At 43.0% G+C, this 27,956-nt stretch overlaps 2 protein-coding genes across 5 annotated transcripts; one reads left to right on the top strand and one right to left on the bottom strand.

The window, feature by feature from the left end:
• The first annotated feature begins 286 nt into the window (after window positions 1–286).
• cacng6b (calcium channel, voltage-dependent, gamma subunit 6b) lies at window positions 287–10,398 on the top strand. Of its 2 annotated transcripts, none has more exons than XM_028979489.1 (6): window positions 287–973; window positions 2,816–2,884; window positions 3,336–3,698; window positions 7,091–7,165; window positions 7,358–7,495; window positions 8,005–10,398. In XM_028979489.1, the coding sequence occupies exons 3-6, from the start codon at window positions 3,344–3,346 to the stop codon at window positions 8,223–8,225; spliced, it is 789 nt and encodes a 262-aa protein (XP_028835322.1). In that variant the 5' UTR covers window positions 287–973; window positions 2,816–2,884; window positions 3,336–3,343; the 3' UTR covers window positions 8,226–10,398. The 2 variants fall into 2 exon arrangements, with proteins under 2 accessions (XP_028835322.1, XP_028835321.1); XM_028979488.1 differs by having other exon boundaries at window positions 2,816–3,037.
• On the bottom strand, window positions 10,164–27,956 carry cacng8b (calcium channel, voltage-dependent, gamma subunit 8b). Of its 3 annotated transcripts, none has more exons than XM_028979486.1 (7): window positions 27,639–27,956; window positions 26,004–26,147; window positions 18,744–18,998; window positions 18,431–18,655; window positions 14,146–14,229; window positions 12,836–12,976; window positions 10,164–12,578 (listed from the first exon to the last, which is right to left on the bottom strand). In XM_028979486.1, exons 4-7 carry the CDS (start codon window positions 18,651–18,653, stop codon window positions 11,746–11,748), a joined length of 1,281 nt encoding a protein of 426 aa, XP_028835319.1. In that variant the 5' UTR covers window positions 18,654–18,655; window positions 18,744–18,998; window positions 26,004–26,147; window positions 27,639–27,956; the 3' UTR covers window positions 10,164–11,745. The 3 variants fall into 3 exon arrangements, with proteins under 3 accessions (XP_028835319.1, XP_028835320.1, XP_028835318.1); XM_028979487.1 differs by lacking the exon at window positions 27,639–27,956 and adding an exon at window positions 26,505–27,043; XM_028979485.1 differs by lacking the exon at window positions 26,004–26,147.

The raw sequence follows: 27,956 nt of genomic DNA, 5'->3' as shown, positions 1-27,956 counted from the left end.
CATTCTTTTGTCCACACTAATAAACACACACGCACCCCTCTTTTTAGGACAGAAAGCTGTATATGCTTTTGAACACCCGGACACTCATTTTCAAGCTAAACTAATTATAACAAAACAGAATTTTGGGTCCCTCTCATTTACAGCATTTATCAGACGCCCTTTTCCAGAGCGACTTACAATAAGTAGTAACAGGGACAGTCCCCCCCTGGAGACACTCAGGGTTAAGTGTCTTGCTCAGGAGCACAATGGTAGTAAGTGGGATTTGAACCTGGGTCTTCTGGTTCATAGCCTGTTGTGTTACCCACTAGGTAACCCATCTCTCTTTTTTTGCACGCCCAATCATGATATGAACATTAGATTTTTGTCTCATCATTTCTTCTCCAGTGTCTTTTCTCCTTTAAGTCTTTCTGTCTCCTGCACTCCTACTCTCTAATAATCACTGCCTTAACAGTTGTGGGGAAAGACAGTCTTGGCCTGTCACCCGCTCGCCACCTCCCACAGCCCACTCCTGATACAAACAGTCTATCTCCTGCCTACAATCCCTGGCTCACACACACTTAATGTCATTAACAGGTGGCTGCCCAAAATAGACGAAACACACACACACACACACACAACGCTGCTCATACTGACTCAGTTACTGGCATATTGTGCTTGGCCCCACACATGCAGATTCATCATTCAGGGCTACACTTACTGTCTCTCAATATGCACTATTTCTGTGTAGGCATGTACTTACAGACACACACACACACACACAATAAACTGGAGCTCCTTCCTGTTGCAATCACCTTTTGAAAAGTGATCCAGAACCCATGCCCCTCACTCCGCTCTCCCTGTCAGCCACTTTTCTCCCTCCCTCCCTCCCTCCTCTCTCTCTCTCTCCCAACCCGCTTTCACTCTCTGCCCCCCAGTAGCCCCCCGACAGCTTCATGTGTCTCTTCCTCAGAACTGAACAGCACACGCCAAGCAGGTCAGAACGAAAACTTCTTATTGTCATTTCAGCGCGGGTAAAACATCCTAAGAAGCAGTGTTCACAAACTGGGAAGTTGTTCTTATTAAATATACATTTTCCCCCCAATGCTTTATAATAATCTTAATTCAATCGTTATCTTTTTGCCTGCCTGTTGAGTCAATGTGCAGTTTTTCTTTGCATCATTGCAAAACTTTGATTCAATGAGCATGTTTATAATTTAAATGCATGATATATACCAAAATTTTCCTTGCCGCGTGTCTCTTTGTGAATGCATGCTTGTTAAGATTTTGCTGATGGATGAAAATTGATTTTTTCCATGTCACTTGCACTTCCCTGACCATTAAGGCAGAGATACAGGAAACAAACAAAACAGCTAAATCTTTTTTTTTTCTGTAGTAGATTGTGCAAAAATCCGAATCGGCATAGCCTCTATATAGGTAGTGTAAATCGGCACTCCTCTTCATGCGTCGTCCCACTTCTAGGACATCCAGAACAGGCAGTCCTTGATTTCACATGATATAATGCCATAATAAAAATAGCTGGTTAGTGTTTAGTACTAAATGACACAAATTGTTGTCATTTATGGATTATTATTTACAGTAAAAGACCATTTCTATGTGATACTTAGATTGTGCTCTGCTTGATAAAAACACTGCAACATTTACATATGTGGCCTTGGTGACCCATGTCACAACCTCAGTCAGTAACAGACGCGGTGCTAATGACTTTAGTCCTGCCATCTATCAACCAGAGCAAGAGGTGAATTAACACCTCTCACTCACACACGTACACATACACCACACACACTCTCCACTCTCAAGACATTATTCATCTATCCATTTGCAAGATCCAATTGAAATCAGGATCTGTTGTGAATGACAGCGATCTCACAGCCAGGAAAGCATGTGGCACAGAATAATGCTGCCAAAACATTCCCAGTAACTTCCAGTACACGTAATGCTCCGGTATCCGTAGGCCCTTAAAATGGCATTGGCTCAAACAGTGGGGAGGCGTTTTGGACATGCTTTATTCCACTGTTGAAGGCTGTGGGTTCTGAGATTAGAATGAAGCTGGGTTACGACCTGGACAGACCCTGAACTCCTGCAAAAACTCGCTGGCAACCTACCATGATCTAGTAACACTATATATTTTTTTTGAAAAGGCATGTATGTTCTCAGTTTCACAGTCTATTTATATTTCTTATGTGGGTGATAGTTAGATGATTTTTCACTTTATTTTGAGTTGTTGCTGTTCAATAAATCCTCCCAATACATTATAATAATATAATACATTTATTTGTATTATATTTTGAAAAAAAAAATAATTTGACATTTCAACATTAACATTTTTAGACCATCTCATTATTTGATTTGGTCATAACAGCAATACACACCATACACAGACAAAAAGTCCAAAAACACATTAATGTTTGCTGGTGCACACTGGTGAATTAACACTACAGTGTCTCTGTAAATGTTAATGTTCGATATAGACCATGTGTGCGTGGTTCACATGGTGCAAACCATTTGGACTGCAACAATGGATAGAGAATCAAATGTATTTTAAAATAACATTTTGGAGAAATACATTACATAGAAAATGTTAAATACATTATATTGCAATGAACAAACAAATAAATTAGATGATACATCAGCAGGTCCCACTTAATGGGTTAAGGGCCACTTATTGGCTGTAATTGTGATTCAGATGCACATTCTTGTGTCTTTTGTGCATCAGACTGCTGTTGGATAGTAAATTTGGAGGAACCAATTCAGTCCGGGATGACTTGTGCTCAATTTTGGAACATCAGAGTAATTTGCGCATTTTCCCTCTTTACAGGATTGGGATGCAGAAGATTATTTTCTACAATTAATAAAGGCTGTCTCCATCCATCGCTCCTCCATTCTTGTATCTTTTTTCTCCTTTCTTCTGCCTGCCTTCCCTATTCTACCCATATAAAACTTTACTCTTTTAATCTCCTGCCCTGTTCTCTTTTTTTGATTTTTTTTTTTCTCCCCTTGACCAATCCCTGTGTCCTCTGGTCCCCACTATATCATAAGAGTAAGCATCCCCGCTAACACTTCTCTCACACACTCACCTGGACACTTTACTTTGTTGCCGAACTCCTCTAATTCATCTTCACACCCCAACCCCATTCTGTAAATGCGTTGCTATCCCCACCATTTATCCACTTTAGCATTCTCTTCTTATTTTATTTTTCATCCACAATTCTAATACGACTGTCTTGCAACGTTCTCTTTCTGATTCTTCCCTGTTTCCTTTTCTCTCTCCTGACCGTCCTGTAACACTTTCTTCCATCGCTCTGTCTGTACAATCTCCACGTTGGCGAACCTCACAGAAGTTGCGATGTGGTCGAACTTCTTCATGCAGCAGGAGGAGGATGGTAGAGTGGGTGTAACATCTGGGGGCGGGGCCGGGATGAAGGGCGGGCGTGGGGGCAAGAGGAGGAATCCGACGATAAGTGACAGCCAGGAGGGCAAGATCAAGCTGGCGTTCTTTGTGGCCATCGTGGGCGTGACGCTGACTGTGCTGGGCATGGGCACGGAGTTCTGGGTGGAGCTCGCACAGCCCAAGAACCTGAGCAACAACCAGACGTGTGAGATGGCCCACTACGGCCTGTGGAAAAGCTGCAGGCGCACCCTCTGGGTGTCTGACATCGACCCCGAGAGAGAGAGCTGTGGCCCGGCCGAGCTGCCCGGAGGTGAGGCTGCACGTCCCGCACCGCTGACCGCTCGTTTCAGCGCCAGGCTGGGCGGGGAGAAGGGAATTCATCTCTAGCTGTCAGATGCTTGCATGCACCGAATCTGAGGGTGGGGGCGTGGCCCAACGTGTCTTTCAGCTAATGTCTCCATTTACAGTGGAGGCTTCCGTAGAAATGATGCGGCACAAAACGACTAAACATGTGACGCTCCATTTAATGGCGTTGATTCCTCTGTGGCGGTTCGCCTGGCGTGTGCTGAATGGGCAGGAAGTGTGGAAGTGGCTCAGGCCGCTGCTGGGTTTCTGGCCTGCTGTGAATGGGAAGACAGGTGGCGGCGAATGTGGAGGGGAGGGGAGGAGAATGGCCTCCTGATTAATTGACTGCGAGTTACAGACAGGGCTTTAATGATGGGTAAGACCGCTGCACGCGCCCTGCCTGCGTCTGCTGTGTAATGTATGCATGCGTTTATGCATGCATCTGGGTCAGGCTGTATACAAGAAACATTTCATTCCTTCGGTTCAGAGTGAGTAAATAACCCTCCGCAGCACATCTGTGAATCATTCGCAGTGAGGGCTGTAAATGTCTTTATTTAGTGTCTGGAAACGAGAGGATGATATTTTATAGCACAGGTACAGTGTGTACTCTGTCTGGCTGCACCACTGCAGCGGCCCTTGGAGCAGTCATGCAGCATGCAGTTAGGACACAGGAGCAAATGAAAGTGAAGGGTCGTATTAAGAAAAAACTGGTCCCAGACGTCACGCAGGCAAATATAAAGACAGCGCTAGGGAATGTAAACACATACCAAAAATGGACATTTACCGGGCCCATTCGTTGGCGTAGCTTCCTGTTAGACGAGGATCAGAGGTTGCAGGAAGACAAAAATGTAAAAAGATCAAGCCCTAGGTTCAGTAGCAGAAGTGGACAGTAATAAACTAAATGTAATTTGCCCGTCAGATACTTTACTTGTTACTTCACTACTTTATGCAAAATCCATTTCGAGTTATTACGTAGTGACATAATTGTTCCACTGTTTTCTGTTATGAGGCTTTATGAAGAAAAATCAGGAGAAGAAATTAAGATGGAGACTCTGTTTATCAGAATCCGGTAGAGAATAAGATGAACAGAAAAGTGTAAAATGAAGAAAATGCATGCCACTTCCTTCCTGTAATGTCTTCAGTAATCAGCATTACCATTCGGGAATTTAAGGACTTGTGGCAGGTTTGGAGGAGACTGGCGCTCACTGCGGTTTGTGTTTGGCATGGACCGAAATATCATTTCAATGCGGTTCACCATGGAAGGGAATCTGGCATCATTAAGGACAATTAACCACTCAGCGTCAGTCATGACGCCCGTCCAAAAAAACCTGCTGCCATTTACAGCGCGGTGACAACCAGCACCTTGACATACACCCTCGACTGCATCCGCAAAGTCGCCTGTCTCCTGTCGCCATGTTGAGCAAGTTGAGAACCTGGAGGCTCCTGTAGAAGGGATCTAAAATGGATGTGAAAAATGTTGGCAGCTTGGTGAGAGGTCCTGTCACATGAAAAAGCTGGATTAAAAAGAGCAATTAGTAACATATTTAACAACAAGGATAATAAATGCATGATAATATGCATAATTAGATACTTAGTGGTCTCAGATGAAAAGCCCTGAAAATTTATTACACTATTCATATTATGGTTGTTTCACTGATTTAATTTTATCCTGATTAAACTTATTCTATGTAGATACTTATTATACTCTCTTCAGGCTTTATTAAGTTTATTTAGTTTTTACTATTGTAATGATCTCACTCTCTATTCTTACATTATTCTACTATCTTTCTGTGTCTGTGTGATGTGGAAGACTAGGTTTTCCTGGTTCTAATTCTGATTCTGAAATAGACTTATGTTTAATCTACAATTGTGTCGTGCCGTTGTGCAACATTCAGCTTTCTGACAGTGCGTCTCCCCAACACTCCAGACTCTGCAAGGCAAGACAAGTGTAGTGGCAGCACTTGTGTTCCTGGGCTGAGTCCGTTATTAAAGCCCATAACGGGACCGATTCACAGCTCATTCCAGGGGTTGGCAGATTGCAAAGTTCTGGTGTTGTAGAGACGGTTGTCTGCGGAGTGACACTTCCTCTAATTGGGTCTGTAGGACACCCAACTAGTGACAAATGATGTGCAACACATGACGGTTTAGTAAATGCAGTGCAGTTGCCGGGGTGATTCAAAGCTCTGCAACTTTTTCCTTTCTGTTGAAGTGCACGCCTTCGGTTGTTTTTCTGGCTCTGGCAGAGACGGCCTACTGTAATGCAGCAGGAGTATTACGAAATTGAAACTATACTTTAACGAGTCTGAATGCAGCCAAAATTAATATTTAAACTTTATATAGAATAGTGCAAATTTTGCAGAAATGCCTCTTTCTGTTGCTCATGTATGTTGCTCAAGTGAATAACTTACACAAGCACTTCAACAAATACAAGACTTTAACAACCATAAACTTGATTCATTGTGGGAAATGAATTATAATGTCACAGAACATTTTATTTGTCATTACAAGTCGTGACATTGTATTTCTGATACCTGTTTATCCCCGGATTTTTTTTTAACTCATCTGTCAACTTGCCCTGTATTTGTCTGTCTGTGTTTGTGTTGCTCAAGACTTGACCGCTTGTGCTCAGTCAGTCTAAAGAGTGACCCCCTGGAAGCCCTTAACCCTTGTCCTTTAAAAATGTGTTAATTAGTTAGTGTTATGGTGCAGGTTTGTCTATGGCGGTATTATCTCGCTCTCGTGTGACATATACATTTAAGCCGAGTGTTTGTGTGTCTACGTGTGTGTTTGTGCGAGAGAGAGACTAGGTGGTCACAGTTCATGCAGAGTTGCCAGTCATCACTATGCACGGGTAAAGCTGACAGGAATCTGACTGCTTCACAGTTTCACATCTAAATATAGTGAGAAAGAAAGAGGGGCAGAGACTGGAGAACAGTCTGAATTTTAACCAAGTGGAAACTTTTTCCTTCCTTTCTTTCTTTCTTTCTTTCTTTCTTTTGACGCTTTTCCACTCACTGTCCTTCAAACATACAAATTCCCTTTCCATCTGTCTTTCTTTCCCCCTGCCTCTCCATCTGCTCTTCTATCTCTTTTCACATACTTCTCTCTCCCCCTCTTTCTCACTCACTCTACCTGCCTCTGTTCTCTCTCTCTGTGTGTGTGTGTGTGTGTGCGCGTGTGTGTGTAAAACATGTTTCTGTGTGGCCCAGGCTAATCTCCCTCCCCGGGCTCAGGGGTTATAAATAGGGGATGATGCCTCCAAGGATGAGAGGAATTCAGATGAAGTGCATTTTTCTGCCTCACTCTCCCTGAAAGGCTAACATGACTTCTCTCCTCCATCCTGTCTCTCCAACGCAGAATCCAACTGCACGTATTTCAAGTTCTACACCTCTGGAGAGAACGCTGTCATTTTTAGAAAGACAACAGACAAGAGTAAGTCAGGCCCATGCTGCTGCTGTAAACACAAAATGCAGTGATTTTCCAGAGGTGAATGACGAAATGTTGATGTTAAAAAAAAAGAATGTGTCATTTCACATTAACATCCATTCAGCACTGTTATTTAACTGAATAAAAAAAAAACAAAAAAAAAAACAGAAGTGACCCATTTAAATCCTCTCCTCTCAGGTCTCAGTATCGCAGCAGCTATGCTGGCTCTGCTCAGCCTCACTCTGATGGTGATGGGCTCCATTTGTATCATCATGGCTCTTAGTAAAGGAGTCCTGTTCTTCCTCAAACCCGCGTCCTTCTGTTTCATCACCTCAGGTGACTCCAGACATTTTTTACCTGTATAATGCAGAAACCACAAGCTCACTCTGTCTACCATACAAAACATTATTAGCTGCTGAATTCAAATCAGTGTCATGGATGCCAAATCTTATTCTAGAACATTAGGTGCAGGGAGGGGACACGCCCAGGGCATGGCACCAACCCACTGCAGAGCACACACACTCACACACACACAGCATCCACTCACACACTCTAACCTACAGTCTATTTAGAGTCGTCAATTCGCCCAGTGAATAGGCATTTGAGCGAAAGCAAAGGAAACCCACACTAACACATGGAGATGCACATACACACACACAAGGTCTGAGCTGGGATTTGGACTCAAATCCACCTAATTACAAATGATTTGATCTTTGTAAATTAATTTTAACATCATCGGAAGTTTCCTGAACATTTACATGTTGAAGTAGTTTACCTGAAGCAGAAACACACCTCCATGTTGTCTTCATCTGTCTCCTGCTGACCAGTGTCCCTTCTCTCCTCAGGTGTTCTGGTCCTGACCTCCATCATTGTCTTCCATCAGTCTGTGATCGCACTGTTGGCCAGTGACCACTCCATCCCCCTCCACCATGAGCTCTCCTGGTCAGTCACGTGTGTGGGGTCAGCAGGTGCCATCCTCATTGTGGGTGGGGTCCTCTTCCTGTTGCTGTCACTTCCCTATAGTCCCTGGAAGAAATGCTTTCAGCAGCAAAGTGGAAGCACCTAGCCCTTCAGAGGACCAATTGCAGGGGAATTCAAGACGAATACATACTGATGAATAATGTTTACTTAATGCAATCAGATGCTATATGAAATTACGATGCCACGTTCAGGCTCTTTAGTGCACATTTTTGTATATTTGCATGGGGCTTAAATGAACTTCTCACTCATATTAAACATGCACCTAATTAAAAGGAGAAATGTAGACATGCAGTCAGATCCTGTTACAGACACTCTGTCCCAGTGCTCAATAGCAGCAAAAAATGGAAAACAATAGGAGGTCAATTCCAATCTAAGGAACTGAAGAGAAGAGAGCTGCATTTCTCAGAACATCAAGTGATCAAAAGTGTTTTTCTGGTATGTGATTCAAATGAGTTGTTTGTTCTTTTAACTTCCGTTACTGTAGAGCCTTATTTTATGGAGGTTTGTGTACATATACAAGTGGGCACACATAGTGTGCTGCACTGGCATAATACCTCATGTTTATCCGTGTCATTAGCAGTAAGTACTTGAACTTACGTAAGTACTTGAGCAAAGGGGTCTGTTACATAGATTCAGGGCATGATTTTCAAGCTTGGGCCCTGTTTGCTAATGCAAGGTCAGAGGCTTCAGCATTTACATAAATAGGTAGAACAAGAAAGAACCACTTTGTAGTTACCTTTAAGAAGATAAACTAACTACCCTTTTATAAAAACTCCTCATTCTGGATTATTTACCAGTGATGGTCAATATGTTGCATGCACAACCATCATTAAAGATTGTGTTTCTTTCCTATTTTATCTATTAATTTAAAACTAAGGACAATCTTTGACCTTACACTAATGAACTCTGCGCTTAAGGCCAGTTTGAAAATAGTGCCCTCAGTGGGTTTGACCCTAACCTTATCATGAAATTTTACTGTAAGCCTTTTTCAACCCTGCATCTTTGTATTTATTGTGTGAGTTATGGTCGAATGCTGTGTATGTCTGCCTTAACGTTCACTTGTACACATTCTAATATCACAGTTCTGTATATATATCTTACAAGATTTTGTTTTCTTGATGTGAGGCACTACAGGGATGCTATGCAATATCACTGCTCATTTACTGTTTTTATTCCCAGTGATGATATGCAATGCCTTTGATTGATGTGTCTTGTCTTTTTTTTTCTCGCATCTCCCTGTTTTCTACATGCATGTTTCTGTTTATACATGATATGAACGATAGATTTGATAGATTTCACTCTTTCTGTTTTCCTTCCGTTGCTTTATCAGATTTCCTTACTTTCCCTAGTGCTACTCTTGTTTCCCATCCTGTCAAGTCTTTTCCACACACACTTCTAATATTAGTGCATTGCACATCCCACTGAAGTTGATGAGAAATACAATCCTTGAATGTGAGCTATTTTGTCCCTCCCCACTCTGCCTTTTCTTAGCCAAGAGTCTGTGTGTATGGCAGTCCTCTTTAGGGGAAGGGGCAGCGTCTCTTGTGTCACCTCCAGTTCCCTCTGCCCAGCCTCATTCATATTTAAATAACCTACAATAATGTTGAGGCCACCGTTCCACGTTATGAAATGGAATATTTTTCCTGGTTCTCCCCGAATCTGATCCCGTTAGGTTCCTTGCCGCGTGAGGAATGGCAGGCGCTCATCTGCACCCGAGCGGCCACTGCACTGAAACCAGAGAGGCCTGCCGTCACTCGAGCCTGTGGCCTTGTTGTATATATAGCAGTTTAATCGTTTGTGTCAGACCCACTGGCTCTTCTTTCAGCTTCCCTGACGTACAGGAACATTACAGGAATTTGGGGTTTGAGTGCCTTGTGATGCTTGTGTGGGAAGGTGCATGCGTGGGCTTTTTTTTTTTTTTTTTTAATTAGTAGTGCCATCGGGGGAAGAGGGGGGGTCACTCTCCCTTATTGTCTTGGACTCTGCTTGTGTGTAAAAAAAAAAAACACACAAACGAGAGGAGTCTGAGATTGTCAGTTGTTTTATATATAAAACTTTTCGTGCAGTACAGTGTTTGAGTTTATCACACCTTTCGATAAACCACGTTATTTTTTGTCTAGGTACCTGTAGATCTATTCTCAACTACACACTATGTATAATCGCCCACATAAATGCTGTCTGTGCATTTTTTTAAAATAGTTTTTTTTTGCAAGATTCGCTTTTTTTTCATGAATAAAAAATGACCCCTGTTTACATTAGATTCAGTCAGTTGGTCTCTGTTGCATTCTGAGGTTGACAGTGTCCTGTGATGAACCTACACGGGGGGGGGGGGGTGTTCTGCAAAGTTAAAGGATCGCGAGAATGCTATTGTGGGTTTACATTCTCTCACAGAAGCAGAAAAGGTCGGACGATTGGACAGTCATGTGCAGCACAGTGAATGTTTTCAAGGGAGCATCGCCATGGTGATTCTGTAATGATCACGTGACAAAGAAAGGAACACGGATGACACAGAACGCTCCTAATCAGAACTCAAGGCAGCCTGTGTCAGTACACAATCAAGAAAGCAGGCCACACCCATCAACAAAGAAAACAGGATGGTCGTTGCAAATACTTTTACAATTTACATATTAATGTCAAAAAGTTTCTCCAATTTTGTCTATTGCACAAATACATTTAAAATAACATATGGAGGACATAACGTTTTTAAATTTACAATATTCCTTCCGTGCTTCCTCTGTACAAATATATTTATTGGACTGCAGTCTTCTGATGAGGGTATAATTAATGCCCCAAAGCAAATGAATCCGTAAAACTACGACTACCTCTACGGCTACCAGTTATAATAAAATAATATTGGTGTCGATTCATATAAAAAGTCACTTTTCACTTGGTCATTGAATCATTATTCAATGAGTAATAGAATACTGAATCATTCTGTTGACAGTATTGGAAGACATTATACAGAATACACAGAAAACTAAACTGCATGTTATCAAAGGGTAAAAAAGTAACAGTTAAAATAAATAAAATATTCCCCACCTAAGTATGATAAAAAAAATCAAAACAATAACGACAATAATAATACACTCATTCTTCCACACAATACTTACACTCATGCTGGACAACAGTGGCACAGTTGCAAGCCCATGTGTCACTGTGTAAGTAAGTCACAGTTAATGTCTTCAGAAATAAAAATCAGCCTTTAAAACAAGTCATTCCAAAAATAAACTACCAGCTAATTATCATAAATAATAATCACAATAGCAAATTAGTGGAACAGGATCCATATTAATTATTAAACTAGCAGTGTTAGTAAAATAAAAGAGGATCAGCTTCACAGTATCCCATGATTGTTGTCTGTGTTTTAATAGTGTTAAAAAATAAATAATTTATGGCACAAATACCAAAACAAGTGTCATGTGGAAAAGCGTGGTTGTTGGCATCAGTATTTTTTTTTTTTTAGTATTACTACATGGAGAAAGGAGAAATAGATTTTTCTTTTTTACTATCACTCCTTTTTCCAGATTCTTCATCCTCTGATCCCGATGCCCTCAAACCCTGTTCCACCTCCCTTCAGCTCATCTCTTTATTTCCAAACTCTCTGTCTATACAGGCGTGGTCTTCCTGTTCAGGGTGTTGGAGTTGCTCTCTCTATCTCCTTTCCCTAGTCTATCCAACGTTCCCATCCCCCTTTCCCGCTCCATGGTGGAGGTGGAGAAAGGCGGAGGCTGAGAGGAAGGGATGGAGTTGGGAAGAGGGGCATTGGAATTAGAGGAATTCTGCACTGAAGGATTGTGGGATTTCAGCGAAGGAAGTGTGCCACTCATCATCATGTTGCCTCCACCACCTCCACCTCCCTCTTTGGGGAAGCAGTTGTGAAGCTGGTAGAGTGTGGCGCGGTCCACCGTACCGTAGAGCGGGGGCGCTCCCATGCCCCCAAGCCCGCCCATCTTGGGGTCACGGGACAGAGTGTAGAGGGAGATGTCCCCCCCAGGCAGGGTGTTGTGGGAGCGGGAGTGCGGGTTGGGCAGCGTGGACACCGAGATGGGACCTTGGGCCAGCAGGGCAGAGGTGGGCAGGCCGAAGTTCTTTCCTCCGGGGGCTCCGACGGGCGAGGGGTCCCGGGAGCGCGAGGGGTCGGTTGAGCGGGAGCTGGAGCGGGACCGGCGGCGGAAGCGGTAGCTGGGCAGGCGCAGCATTGCGTGGGTGGTGCTCTTAAAGATGTCGGTGCGCGAGCGGCAGCGGAGCTCCTTGTTCTTCTCAATGTAGATGTTGACGGCCAGGACTCCCACCATCTCGGCCAAGATGAACGACAGGCCGCCGAAGTAGAAGGACCAGCCATAGGAGTACTGCCATTTTTTGTCCTCGTCCTTCTTGGGGGAAATGTCTCCCAGCGCGGCGGAGATGTACACAATCACTCCGATGATGTTACTCAAGCCTGGACACGGCAGAAGGCAGAATCACACAGACCATGTGATGGAGCATTTATATGAAATCTGTAACGTCACTACACACACCTGCCCCAAGTGTATACAAGGGAACAACATTTTTTTTGTATTATGAATGTCTAGTCATGTTGATGGGATTTCTTGCCTTTAATTTTATGGACTTACACATTACACCTTCAACCTCAGTAACTAAAAATGCACCCATTTTCCCAACACACACACACACACACACACACACACACACTACCTGCAGCGACAAACAGAATGCCAGCCCCCAGGACAATGTTCCTCTTGCTCTTGTAGAAGCGACTGGCAGCGATGCACATGCCACCCATGAGTAGCAGGATGGCACTGAGAATAGGGAAGATATTAGAGGCCCTGACAACCCCTACAGAGAAAAAGAGAGATAGAAAAGATGATAGAAAAATCAGGTTAAAATTACAATAAAATTATGAGACTGAATAATTAAAGCATAATCATCTACAATAAAATTGAGAGTTGATGAAGAATCTTCTCTGATTTTTCATGGCCAAATGGGACCTGCATTTCTGGGAAATGCCAGCTAAATACCACCCAAATGCCACCCAGCATATGCACACCACTCTGGACCTGTGTGTGTGTGTGTGTGTGTGTGTGTGTGTGTGTGTGTGTGTGTGTGTGTGTTTAAACATACTTACAGTGCATCCAGAAAGTATTCACAGAGCTTCACTTTTTCCACATTTTGTTATGTTACAGCCTTATTCCAAAATTGATTAAACTCATTGATTTTCCAAATTCTACACATAGCACCCCATAACGACAACATGAAAAAAGTTTGCGTGAGGTTTGGCAAGTTCATTTACAAAACTAAAAATTAAAAATGAAGCTCATAATTGAGCTCAGGCGCACCCTGTTTGTATTGATCATCCTTGAGATGTTCCTGCAGCTTAACTGGAGTCCAGCTGTGAATAAAACAGATGATTGGACCTGACGCTTAATACTTTCCGGATGCACTGTACTTCAAGATGTGTGGTGAAACATCACCGCTGCAGCAAATTACCAGCAATAATTGGCAACCCATTAATTATGCACAGCAGATCTCAATGTGGGACAAATATGAAAACTGCCCACTTCAAGCTGGAAGCAGATAAATAAACAGATCTGCATTCAGGAGTGAAGAATTAAAGCAGAAGTCCCACATCAGTCCAACTGAACACCTTCCTCTCGTGACAAATTCAGACTACATGACTGTCAGTCATCAGATCACTGAAGAGTTTACACTACACAACCTTTGGACAACTTTTCTCAGTTCATAAAGGTTTGGACTTTACAACTGATCCAGGTTGAGAGGGCAGACTTTTCTAATAGTAAAATTTGAGGGAAACAAACGTTACGAGTTGTTTCCACAGAAACACATAAAAAGAAAATCTAAAGGGCTACGGGACAATAAATAGTTTGTCACTTCCAACCAGTCAGTGCAGGTTGGAGGTCTCCGCCGCTTTCTATGTCACTCTCAGTGGATGTAGCCTATTGCCCTCTGAGTTGTAGAACTGAACAGATCTGGCGAGCCTCTCTTACGTAAAACGTATTCGGCCCCGTCGTGGTCGAAGTCCGCATCCTCAGGGAAGTGGTTGATCTGTGAGCAGACGCCTCTCTTCACTCCTAAGCGCAATCAGAGTGGACAGGATTAACCACACACATAAACATTAATTAGTATTTATTATTTGTGAGAATAATAATCCCAGTTATGCATGGATTTAATATTCTTTCCCCAATAAGCCATGAACACCCATGTAAACATGCACCCACACAAAATGTTAAACTTTGATGCTTGTTGGACAATTAAAATAATCAAACTGCAGTTTGCCAGTTTCAATAGAGATGGACATCATCTCTAACCTGACAAGCATACACACACACACACACACACACACACACACACAGATACAGACAGACAGAGCAGATCCCCGGAGACATGCAGGCAGATGGATAGCTACCCGCTCCAGTCCCGAGGGTCTGCTGCAGTCACACAGACGGACGGACGGATATGGTGACAGCGTGACTGGTGTTGTTGGATGGAGTGAGGGTGTGATGGAGAGATGAAACACATGGAGGGAGATGCGGACAGAGGCCTTTGTCTCTCACATTTTTTTTTTTTTTTTTTTTTTTCCGCTCTGCAAGAGAGAGATGGGAGGCACAACAGGAAAAGAAAAGATGTCAGCTGTGCCCGACCGACAGATGGCGCTTGATAGGCTGGCCTCACATCAAAAGAGCCGCTGCCGCTGCTGATGGAAACAGATTGGCAAAGCCAAGCGCCTGGTGTTACAGTCACTGTATATGAATCCTACCTCCCTGTCAAATCTGTGTATGTGGGGTGTGTGTGTGTGTGTGTGTGTGTGTGTGTGTGTGCGTGCGTGCACGTTCATCAGACTGAACATCACAGCTTTCTGGCCACAGTTGCTTCTCACATCAATCCCAATCGCACCGCAAGGTGAGCAGCAACATAAATTATTTAGAACCAAAATGGCCCCCATTTCCACTCATCTAGCTCCTCCTTGCATCCATCTTGGCTCGGTGCTCTGCGGACATCAAGGATTACTTGACCTCTAAGGCATGCCGTGCCCTGTGCATCTGCTCGCCGCTTTCTAGAGACCGAAAGAGGCGAGGAGTCGCAGTGCTTACAGGCCAGTCTTATCTCTAATTGAAGGCTTCGTTATCGAACAGCTTAGGCGTGAGGGCAAATTACCTTTAAACAATGAACTGCTGCAGAAGATGACTACAGTATGCAAGGCAGGGGCTTGGATATACCCAGACCATCTATAAACAGCCATCTCTGCAGACAGTGCCTAGTTTCACAGTAATATAATTCATCAGCTCCAGAAAAGGCATTTTCTGGGTTAACACATGTATGTCGGGCCATTGTCCTTCACAGTGTTAGAGGAGACCCCATGTACATACTGATGGAGCATTGAGGCAAAACACACAGGCATCAAAACAGAGACACTTTGAGCCCTCTTCTGTCTTTTTTATCATTCTGGCTGTTATAGAGCCTGTGGCAGGAATTTCTACAGGAATTATTTTTAATCTAGTGTTTTTTTAGTCTTAGATGTCATCCATAATCTGTGTATGCACTTCGCACCCTCTTGCACTCACACTTTGTTTTAGTCTAAATGAATTGCAGACATATGAGAATACTTTTTGTTTTATACACAAAGATTTTGAGAGGAAACCTACACAAAAAATAATAATGCAATCAAATAAATTTTGTTGCTTAAGATTCTAATTACTACCAATGCCTCACCCCCCAACTATTAATCAAACAATTAATCTATATAATCATACAATATTGTTTGTGTGTTTCTAAATAATCAATGATACAAATGAGTAAAAATGTCGCTTAAATTGCATTTAAGGATTAAAATACGGAAAAGTTTGTGAAGGGCTCAAGTTGATTAAGTGATTTATGAAAAAAATATATATCGATTTTATGGGTGATTTTGTGTGTGTACGTTGTTGGTCACATGTGGTATGAAAGAGTTTTTAACACTACACAAAAAAAATAATGCAATCAAATAATTTTGGTTTATTGACATGACCAAGACTTAAATGATAACCATTGCCTCATCTCCAAACTATTTATTATATAGAAAATATTTATAGTTTTTTTTATATATATAAATAATCAGTGATTCAAATGATTAAATTGGCATTTAAGGGGTTAAAATCTTGAAAAAATTTAATGTTTGATTATTTTGTAAAGGGCTCAAGTTGATTAAGTGATTTATGAAAAAAAAAGGACTTAGTATTTTATAGCAGATTTTGTGCGTGCGAAGAGGGCGAGAGGGTAGTCCTGAGGTACAGGGCACAAGGATTAGGAGAAACAAAGCAGGAATTATAAAACAAAATACAAATACATTCCAGACAATCAAATAAATAAAATATAATGTCCTTTTGATGCAATATCATGAACATAGACATAATCAGACGGATGAGGAGTAAAATGGGATTTTGCTTTTTTTTTAATTCCACACATGTCCAGGAAAGTGAAAAACAGACTGAGGAGGTGTGGAGGATGGGAAGGTTGGAGTGTGCGTAATGCAGAAATGTTAAAGGAGGCGGAGGTGTGGTCTTCCTGTACTGCATGCTTTTATGTTTAGGGGAACGGACATGAGTAATGAACAGGAAATCAAGGAAATTAAATTAACATCTGATTATGCATTAGGATTCAGCCTAAAAACTGTGTGTGTGAGAGAAAATGATGCCATGGAACCTTTGTAGGTGCATAAGTGTGTTTGAGTGCATATGAAATCTGCCGGCACACAAACCGCATTGTGAGTGGGAAGTAGTGTTGCCAGATATGCACAAAAGCACACAAAACCACTGAAACAATCTGACCAATATTTTACTGTTGGGACTCCATAATCTAACATACAAGAGAAATCGGTTCCTCAATACCTGTTCAAGACTTTGTCTTAAAATATCAGTAAAAACCTGCCCAATCTGGCAATACCACTGGACACCCATGAACTGAAATGCAATGTTTTGTCTAAAGATGCGTCTACATAGCTCACTGAGTGCCATTGTCACCGATAGCCATTCTAGCTATTTCCACCACTGTTTCCATCCCTACTTACTAGAAACCAATTCGATGCATGGAAACCTGTAAATAAATGCATCAAATTTATATCCTGAATAAACACAATTGATATCGGACATGCCATTATTGAGGCTTTACATTTGTACTGGATATTAACAGCATTACTTTTTTTGCTGCATTTATTTCATGGAAACCAAACGTAAACCGCATATATGCATCTACAATAAAATGAAAATGATATGAAAACTGATTACATGTATGGAGATAGTTTAGTTTAAAAATTCACGAATAAATATCACATCATTCACAAATATATTTCTTGATTCATAAACAACTGTAGCAAGATTCACAAATATAATTTATGACTTACAAATAAATAAAAAGCCCATGTGATTCCACAACAAATCAGAGCACCATCATACTGTCTGAGTGGAAATGTTTTGTTGAAACATTTACCTAAATCATCTCCAGCCACTTCAGTCAGCCTTGTGTCTTGAAAGATTTTAAAATGAAATGTGTTGCAACTGCAAGCTGAATATCAAGACTTAAAGGATTTTAATTATTATGAAATGAATGAGAAAAAATATGAAAGGTCTTGCAAATGTTGTTGCTGCGGTGAGAAGACTCAAAAATTCACACAGTAGATTCTTTGGACTTCATTTCATAAATGTGTTTCTGAATAGTCGAAAAATTGCTAAGTCTTACAGACACAAAAAAACTGACTTCATTTCATTGTTGCCTCCCTAAGTGAGAGCTCATGCATACCTCTGCACAACTGTGTAAAAAAAAGTACTGATTCGGCTTGCACTGGTGATTGCTTAGCAAATCATCACTGAGGGCAGCACATCACCAAACACAAGGTTCAAAATATGACCCAGTCGACATTAATTATTGTACTTTCTCAATTCAATGACACCACTCATGGAGCTGGAGTGTACTGCATTCAAATGGAACTGATGAGTTAAAATGACATTTACAAAGCGTGTCCACAAACCTGTGAACTTCTGAAAGTTGTGAGTAAAAGAAACGATGAAAATCATCCACATATTAAATGATATTGACTTTAGAGTTTCTTGGAAACAGCTTATGCTTGATGATCTGGTCTGATATCTATGGTTGCTTCCTCCCACATGGAAGAATGGGGGGACATATTCATACAGAAGGGGACATTCTGAGTTATCAGGCTGATTCAGTAAAAAACTCCTCACTAGGTGTGTATATAATGTGACATTTACTGTATGAAAAAGAGCTGAGACTGAGTCTGACCCTCCAGGCAGCAGATCCTCCACAGGCCAGAGTGGGTGAGGGCCCCGGGATCCTTCTTGTCCTTATTGTGGGGGTCGTCCTGAGAGACGTTGGCCGTGCTGTTGCAGATGAGGGCGCGGGAGTACAGCCAGTAGTCCGTGCCGATTGCCACCGTCATCAGGCCGAAGGATGCGAACGCACCCACGATGGTGAGAAGGATCTGAATGCCCTTCTCACACACCATGCCTGGTAAAAAAAGAGCATCAGTCTATTTATCTCTTTCGCTGGTGAACACCTGACCCACAAGTTCACAAAAAACAACAAGGAGTCTTACCTGATGGCGAGTTTCTGTCCTTCGACTCAATTTTGAAATCTTTCTTTTCCTCGTTAATGAAGAATCTGCTGTCCCTTCAATCCGGGCAGCATCCATCGACTGTCTTCACCTTCTCCCGCCTCTTGCTTCTTGCACGGTTTCCCCCTCGGACCTTCGTTCGCGTTCCCTGATGCACGGCTCTTGTGAGGTGTTTGGTTTGGTGTGGAGCCCTTATTTTATTTATTCCCTTCGGAGAGCATAACTCTTCAATTCATCCTGCGAGGGAAGAAGAGAGGCAGTCATGAGTTTTTTCGGCCAGTTGTAGGCCGTCCTACCGCTCCATTGGACTGTCGAGCACTGGGCTTATCCGAGTCAAAAAGGAAGAGCGTGGCTGAATGAAATGGAGGGGGGGGGTGAAGTCTATGTGGTCGCCATGGTAACATTGACTTCCAAAGTCTAGATCAGAGCGATGAATGAGTGATGAAATGTATGTGTGTGTGTTTGTGTGTGTGTGTGTGTGGGGGGGGCTCTGTAATAGAGAAGATGGGACACGGTCAGGAGGAGGCGGGTTCAGGTTAAAGAGTGGCGTGTGAAAGGGAAAACGTGGGAGGAGAGGGAGGAGGAGAGGAGCGACACTGACTCATCCACTTTCAGCTTTACACTGGGGGCGAGCGAGTGAACCACAACATAAACAGGGACATGACGCCACAGCGCCAACAGGAAATGATGCAATGCTGCTTTGTGCCACTTAGATCAAATGTAATGGCAAATGAGATTGTGTCAGCACTAGAGAGCTCTTCAGAAACAATCCACAAACCACAACTGTTAAACCTGACAACAACCATCTGATACACATCATTTAGCAAACACGAGTTAGCAAACACAACGCTGCCCCAGACCAGACGATGCATAATTTATGATGCAATATGGCACTCTGGTCAAAATAGGTTATTTAACTTGCCCTGTCAGAGTTTCAGGAAGAATCAATGTAGAGTACTATTTATGGATTTATTGAATTTTGCCCACTTAAAACATGAATGTCAGAGATGTAAAAAAGATACTAGGGCTTCTTGGTAAGCATTTGTTACATTGGTGAAAATCATCCACATATTATTCACTTTAAAGTTTCTTGGAAACAGCTTATGCTTGATGATCTGGTCTGATATCTTTGGTTGCTTCCTCCCACATGGAAAAATTTATTCATACAGAAGGGGACGTATTCGTACAGAAGGGGACGTTCTGAGTTATCAGGCTGATTCAGTAAAAAACTTGAGGAACTCCTCACTAGGTGTGTATATCTGTGACATTTACTTTATGTTTTGCATGTTCCTGTTCTGGAAAATGAGCTGAGACTGAGTCTGACCCTCCAGATAGTAGGGCTTCTTGGGTAAGCATTTGTTACATTGGGGCATGGTGGCCTAGCGGTTAAGGAAGCGGCCCAGTAATCAGAAGGTGGCCGGTTTGAATCCTGATCCGCCAAGGTGCCACTGAGGTGCCACTGAGCAGAGCACTCTCATGGCTGCCCACTGCTCACTCAGGGTGAAGGATTAAATGCAGAGGACAAATTTCACTGTGTGCACCATGTGCTGTGCTGCTGTGTATCACAATGACAATCACTTCACATACTTTACATTAATTCTATAACATAAGTGTGGGAAGTCTCAGATCTGGGGGGATGTTCTGCTCTTTTTTTAATCAGACACCCTGCCAAGTTCTTTCTTTATTTCCATCTAAGAGCCATTCAGAAGATGCACCAAAAAACACAGGACACAGTACCACTCTCTTCATCACAGATTCACTGTAAGTGTGTTGCTCTCATGTCTGAGCACCTCGGCAGCTGTGCGTGGCCTAAAACCCCTTCAAAGCCTGAGTCCTGCTTTATGTACCGGTTGCTAGGGTGGATTTTGCATCCATGTCCTAGAATAAGTAAATTAATAGCAGTGGTTACCACATTCATTTTACCAGTATTACTGATTGCTGTTAATGCACCAGATAAGGATATGTCCAATCCCTGATCCGGAAAACGACGTCTTCAAGACTATATGCTACGTGTGGACCAGGTGATAACCCGACCCCCCTGAAGGAGAGTACAGCAGAGGTCTTCCCTATCAATGCCCACCGTACACGCCACTGTGATCAATGGTCTTGGCTGCTGAACCAGAAAATCTGGCTGATATTCCCCAAACCATTGCTCAACACATAAATCATAGTCTGAGGAAAATGGGAAATGTCACCCTAACACTGAAATATGTTGGGGAGCTGTTATGTTGTGCACGGAGCAGTGCACCAAGATTCAGAATATTCGGTGCGTGGAAGATAAATATACTTTTTTTTTTAAAACAAAAAAATACGTTTGCTACTACTACATGCTACTGGTGAGCGAATGGTTACATTTACATTTACCGCATTTATCAGATGCCCTTATCCAGAGCGACTTATAATCAGTAGTTACAGGGACAGTCCCCCCTGGAGACACTCAGGGTTAAGTGTCTTGCTCAGGGACACAATGGTAGTAAGTGGTGTTTGGTTCATAGGAGAGTGTGTTACCCACTAGGCTACTACCACCCATGGTTAGATCTAAGTTCATGCGGAATCTTTATAGTAGAATCTGACAACACTGATTCTGTTATTTGGCAATGGTTTGGATATTGCCAGGACGACCTTGAGCAAAACACAGTTATCAGCAAAGAATGCTACAGATAGCGTGACCAGATTTGAGCTTTGGGATTTAAATAAAGCTTGCTATATTATATTTCGTAAAAAGCATTTATGATGTTAAACTTTCATTAAATTCTTTGTTGTTGTGTCATTGTATGCAATAAAGAAAAAATGCATTTATACAGTGATTTAGAGTGATTCAAGATATCAAGATATATAATGTGTATCACAATATATCTTTAAAATACTGCAATATTATGTTTAGGTCATATCGTGCAGCCGTAGTGTGCACTACATGTGGAGAGGGACTGTCCCTGTACCTTCTGACTGTAAGTTGCACTGGATAATAATGGATAGTAATAAAATGTGTGATGCCTGTCTGATAAATGCCATAAATGTTATGTAATGCATAAATGTGGAAATGTTTCACGCCTCCTTGCAATTTCTGCAGTGCTAATATTTGTAGCGGTAGCAGCCACAGAAATGAAATACTAGTATCGGATCGGTCCTCGGGATCAGCCGGGATCGGTGACCGATCTGGGAAAGCTGGATCAGTGCAGTCCTTCCTGAAGCCCCTGTCCAGATTGTGTTTTTCACAGCCATCTGATAATTATGAATGTGCAGGAACACAGACATGTGGCCGGTCCCAGACTGGCACATTTATTTATATTAATGGCTCCGCACATGGCCTGCCTCTTGGGCACCAAGGAAATTTATGCACAAACCATCCAGCATTCACCAAATCTATTTTACAACCCAACTATACTGCCACTGTTAACGCCGCAGCAATTTTAATCATTACTGTGTCACGCTGGAGTCAGAACAGAAATGGCTCACGGTTTAATAGTCACATTTTCTGAAGTGTCTTGTCAAAAGGAGAGGCCATGATTATTTGATAATGAAATGATATATTGTGACAGACCCGTAATTCATAATCATGCGCAGCAGATCTGAATGAGATGAATCACACTTGTTACAAAATAATTCTTTGTAAGGATCATGACAGAGTACGGCAATTATAACTTGGCATAAATGGTATCATAGGGATGGAGGGAAGAGTATAATTGTTTTTGACCATTAACACCAGTGCCAGAACCTATTTTACTTGACTATTCAGTACTCTCCACAGGTTGTGTAGAGCTGTGAAACGACTTTGCATGTGTGTGGAATGAGTACACACACCCCCACACACACCCACACACATGCACTGCTTTAACTTGTTTTTACAAAGCTTTGAGTTCATCCTAATTTCTAGCACAATGAGACCGAAGTTAATGCAAGGAATTGTGTCTACGTGACTTTATTTTATTTTGATGTCAAAACCTAGCATTCAGATTATATATATAAGAAGCCTTGTAATAAGATGCTTTACTGTATGTGTATGTCCGGTGCACTGTGCAAAGCATAAACTCATACTTTCACCTGAAAAAACAACGCGTAAAACAAAGAGTCTAAAAATATCAGCTATTGGGGGTAAAAATGAAGCGTGTCGACCGCACACCTGAGCTCATGCCGCCGCCGTGCATGGATGTAACCTTGAGCTACGATCCTGAATTGTGCTCAGGAGGCAAACAACAACACAAGCACCAACGGCTCTGTGTGACTGACTCGACGCCTCCTCCTCCTCGCAGGATGCCCTGTCTCATCTCCTTTTCCTCAGTGCTGCTGACAGTCACCATTTCTGATGCACACACACACAGGCGTGTGGAGAAATCCAGATGGAGCTCACGTGTCGTCCATCGCGTTGAAGGGCGACAATGAACGCCACTCAGATAAGCTGCAACGTTACTGTCTAATCAGCAAGGCGCTTATTTAAAACAAGCCCTCAGACCCGTGCCTCGGGACGGCCTCCACATGAATGAGCAGAGCCGGGTCTCCGAAGACAGAACGGAGTGTCCAGCAGGCCTGCAGGGGGAACTCACACTTTACCGTCTCATAACATTACATACCTCAGCAGACACGGCCCTAATGATGGCCCAAAATACCTCCGCTATGGACACAGCCGAGCGGCAAAATTCAAACACTCAAGTCCTCATACATGCAAGCCACACTGGTGCTTTTAATAGGCTATGAAATGAAGCGGGCGCTCGAAAAAGATATGTCACATTATTACGTATTACGATCACGTTGGCTAGTTTTTCATGGTTCATACAAGCTGCAACTGCAGTGTTTATTCATTATGAAGATTGAAATATGCACAGAGGGACATATACCACTTCCTACTGCTGTGACACGACACAATCTGTTTCTTTCAAAATTCTTCTCAATATGCAGTTTTCTTCTTTTGGCAATTTTTTTTTCTTACTTTTTCTACTTTGCCATCTCCATCTTGCGCCCGCTGTCTGTCCCCGACCGCCCATGCTAATAATAAGCCAACATCACAAGTGCCTTCATGGTCATGCACCTTTGCACCCGTCTGACTGGCCCTCGCTTGCTGACAGGCCTCTGTGTCGGTGCAGTTACAGAGGGCAGCAGTGTGGTTTTTTTACACCCATGAAGGGAACAATATACTAGATGTATAAAATTTGGAAATTGTCACCCATTGAAAATATTGTGTTATATCTTTTGTATTGTGTAATATAATGTGTAATATTTTATGCATAATAATTACTGTCATTCTAAAAAAAAAAAAGGATGCATTAGGGATGCAACGATCCATCTTCCTCAGTTACGATTCCGATACCGCTTGGATATCGGCTGGTCCCGAGTTCCGATCTGATGCTATCTAATGAATGAACTGTCTTGTTTCTGGCATAACATATAAGGAAACGTCAGTATTAAATACTACACTCAAATACTTGTAAACCAATATAACAATGACGCAAGCTGAACAGATCATTTTTATAGTTACGCTGTAACCGATACCCGGTCCAGGTATTTGTAAGGTTGTGATGAGGTCTCACAATATTTCAATGTGATGATAAAACTCGTCAGTTGTCTCATGAAGCATCCAGCATGACTTGTGAACCAAGCAGACGAGTCGCCGCCACTGCTTTTAAGTCATTCGTGTGGCAGCTATCTGGCTACTCAATCGAAATAATAAATCCTATTTTGACATCAGTTTCATGGCCAGCTTCAAGTCATGGCCAACACCCCTTTCAGTGCCTTTAGCTCCACTTTCAGCCATTCCGCTCTTTTCTAGCTTTACCTCCCCTGGCAACTTCCACAGCGGCGCTCACCCATACGTAGTAAAGGGCACGAGCACGGTGAGACCACGTGCCACCAGACGGAATTGTGGGTCCATCACATCACATCATGCTTCGACGATGCTTCAACAATGCTTCAGCGGTGCGGCACAAGTTCCAGCCAGTCAGTGGCACCGTGTTGTTGCCACCAAGAGCTGGTCGCTCCCTGCACGCCCAAAGTTAATCATCATACATGATCTAATCGGCGTCATGTGTTAACATCAACGTGCAGACCAGAAAACCCCACCATGAAGATCCAGAGGTGCGCAGAGCGAGAGTAAAATGACACCACATACGATCAGTAGTGACTGGGAGATGGCAAATGTCTCACACAGGGACAAAGAGCCAGCTGTCGCTGAGAAATGTGTTAAAAATCTTGTCTCGTCTCATGAGCCGTGCTGCATGTACCGTCACACCCTTAGTTATTTGAGCCATTCCTCGTATCAAAATGGTGCACTGCAATTAAAGTGATGTGTAACGTATAATAATCTCACTCACTGAACTACGACTTGCCATGACTTCAGCAACCTATGTTTTATTGTCTGTCTAAACAGAAGACTTGGTATTTCTCAGTATTTCTTACACGTCCAGATAAAATGTCTCATTAAGCACAAGCTAATTTGTGATTCTATGATAACATGAGTGTCACATGATTAGAGACCTCGTGGTGGATGTGTTCAAACGAACAAATGACTATAACAGACTTATTATTCACAATTAATAGCAAAGTGATACGACCCCAAAATGCTGCGTGCTGTGTGTTGAGATCTTTTCATCAGTCGCTCCTGATTTCTGCTCTCTGTATGATGCAGACACACCTCGGCAGATGGGCAGAACCAACGCATCAAAAGACGCATCTGAATCTCCTTCACTGTCCCTGATTGTCTCTGGTTTGTATGAATTTCACATTCATGTCACAGATCAGACCCACAAAGGAAGTAAACAAACCCCATGCACTAGCATTATTGTGTTCATTTATATGATATTATTATATTATCATTAATTGTAGGGATTCATGTCTGAATTTTGACAACTCTACTTTGTTTAAATCAGCGCAAATATATATTTGCTGTTAATTTTCATTTAATTTAATTGTGATACAGTGAAAAAAATATCTATATGGCAAAAAAACAATTAATCGCTAATAATGATAATCCCGAGAGCCTCTAAAACCCATTATTTGGTTTCCCTTTCCATGTCTTTATTTCATAAAGGGGTGATATCTATGGTGCTGATTCCTTTTATATTCCTTTAATAATGCATATTTTGTCAGGAGCACATTGTTCCACATAATAACGCTGCCTCAAGATTCTGAGGTACGACTGAGTTGTGAGTGAAGCATTTTAATGAAACTGTACTCATGCAAAAATCTTTCCCTAAGGAGGGCAAAGTGAGTCTTAGAGTTAATTATTGTAATCCCTCTCAGAGGTCCCTTTACCTAAATTCTCTCCCGCTTTCTCTCATTCCTTCTTCGCCTTTCTGATGAATAGAGCTGCCCGGCGCCACGCGCTGAAGCTGTTCTGCAGGTGTCAGGGAAGGAGGTGTGGAATCACCGTGTACCCACTCCTTCTCTCCAGCAAACCTAACATGACAGAAGTGATGATGACAGCAGAAAAGGCCGAGCAAGCGATGGGAATGGAGATATCGGAGGGTGGAGCGGGATTTACGGGTAGAGGCACCCGACACGGACGTTCGCCGGGGATTATTCGCAGTAAATCTAATACTGACACGCGTGATGCACGCGCGCACACACCCACGAGACAAGTCCATGAGACTTTCAGGGGCCACATTAGACTGCGCCCTGACACCGCAGCAGAATCCGTATATTCTGCCGTTAACAGGGGCCGATAAGGACCATAAAGGCTAATTAACCTCTGTCGTCTGGAATCACCACAGCATTTCAAAATGTTGAACTAATTACTTCACAGAGCACATTTACCGCGTAGATAAAGATCTGTGCATCAGTGCCGGGCCGCTGGAAAAGTCACACTGGCGAGCGAGGCCTTTCGGTGGCGAGGCCGTGGGTCACCCGCAAGCCCGCAAATGAGCACGGGGGGGTGGAAAGATATTTCGCTTTGATGAATTTGACGGGGGGGAATGCGGGGGGAAGCGGATTGCTCCGTTTTTTCGGGCGCATTAAGCCCACCGGAGCGTAATCCGGAAGCAGGGTGCATTTTGAAGGAACCTTGACCGGGATGAGACATTTTTTCTTCTTCTTCTTCCTCTCCTGGCATTCGCTGTAACCGCCGTCCGACCGGCACAAAGCGGAGGCGTGTATTTTTAGTATTAGCCCCCGTTTTTTCACATAATTACATGTGAATGCTTTCTCCTCGGGGGGGTGAGTGGGGGACAGAATGTCTTAGAGGAGAATCAGCATCTTGGGCCAGGAACAGCGGTGGCTCTGCAGAGATGAGGAGGAGGAGGAGGAGGAGGAGGAGGAGGAGGAGAGGCTCATTCTGTATTCTCCACAGTCTTCATCTGAAGTAAATATCCCGGCCTTTTAAAGGAGCGGCGGGTCTAATGAAAACCATCCCATCAGCAAGTTAAAGACTGCTGTAGATGAGGTCATCCAGATGCCTCCCCTGCACATCAAAAAAAAAAAAAAAAAAAGTACCACGTTCTAGGTCACGGCTCGAGCACGCGATTTTTATTATTATTATTATTATTAATTCCCGGGACGTCGGGAGCGCGCCAGGGCTACGCATGTTGGGGATGTGGAGGGGGGGGGGGGGGCACGGCGACCCCCGAATCACCGCAGCGCCTTCATTACAGCCTAAGTACCGCAGAGAGACCCTCGCTGGCGGAAAATGGATGCCTGGGGTGGAGAGGGTGCGTGTGATCGGGACGCCCCGCGTTTTTATTCCTCGCGGAACTTCGCGTCCCCGAGTCAGGGCAGAAGAACACGGATGTAGTTGAGCTTGCAGTTTTTTTTTTTTTTATTCTCTCTCTCCTTCCCTCTCTCTCTCTCTATCTATCGATCGCCGCACACCAACGCACTAATGCGCGCACATGTCATCAACACGCGTCGCCAAATACACGCAAGTGCTTTTAGGTGATAAATAATCGGTCTTACCAGTCCTGCCGGTGTTCCCGGGAAGACCGTCGCACTCCCGACAAGGAAACGGCGAGGAATGTGGGAGCACCGGCAGTGGAGCGCTCTCTCTCTCTCTTTTTTTAAATATGCGATTTTAAATAAAATCTGTAGGTTCTTGCAAAAAAATATAAGTGGCTCATATAGGGGAATGGGTTCGAACCGATGTCCAGCGCACTCGGGGACACGTCACTGGAACGCCAAATTGTGCACGGTCCACGCAGCCAATGTGCGCGCGTCTTCGGCGAGATGCGTCCAGGCGGCGGGCATTTCGGCTCTTTCCAGGGATCCGAATCTCTT

Source organism: Denticeps clupeoides, chromosome 5 (genome assembly GCF_900700375.1).
Source record: "Denticeps clupeoides chromosome 5, fDenClu1.1, whole genome shotgun sequence".
In the NCBI taxonomy this organism is placed as follows: domain Eukaryota; kingdom Metazoa; phylum Chordata; class Actinopteri; order Clupeiformes; family Denticipitidae; genus Denticeps; species Denticeps clupeoides.
Note: the sequence above shows the minus strand (reverse complement) of the source record. Positions and strands in the feature narration are given on the sequence as shown.

Bases quoted from the DNA above. Each gene is read 5' to 3' on its own strand.
- cacng8b (XM_028979486.1), bottom strand. From the start codon at position 18,653: ATGGTGTGTGAGAAGGGCATTCAGATCCTTCTCACCATCGTGGGTGCG. The intron at 14,230-18,430 runs GTCAGACTCAGT...GATTGCGCTTAG, and splicing joins GAGGATCTGCTGCCTGGAGG to GAGTGAAGAGAGGCGTCTGC. The intron at 12,977-14,145 runs GTAAGAGAGGCT...TTTTCTCTGTAG, and splicing joins CGGGGCCGAATACGTTTTAC to GGGTTGTCAGGGCCTCTAAT.
- cacng6b (XM_028979489.1), top strand. From the start codon at position 3,344: ATGTGGTCGAACTTCTTCATGCAGCAGGAGGAGGATGGTAGAGTGGGT. The intron at 3,699-7,090 runs GTGAGGCTGCAC...TCTCCAACGCAG, and splicing joins CCCGGCCGAGCTGCCCGGAG to AATCCAACTGCACGTATTTC. The intron at 7,166-7,357 runs GTAAGTCAGGCC...CTCTCCTCTCAG, and splicing joins TAGAAAGACAACAGACAAGA to GTCTCAGTATCGCAGCAGCT.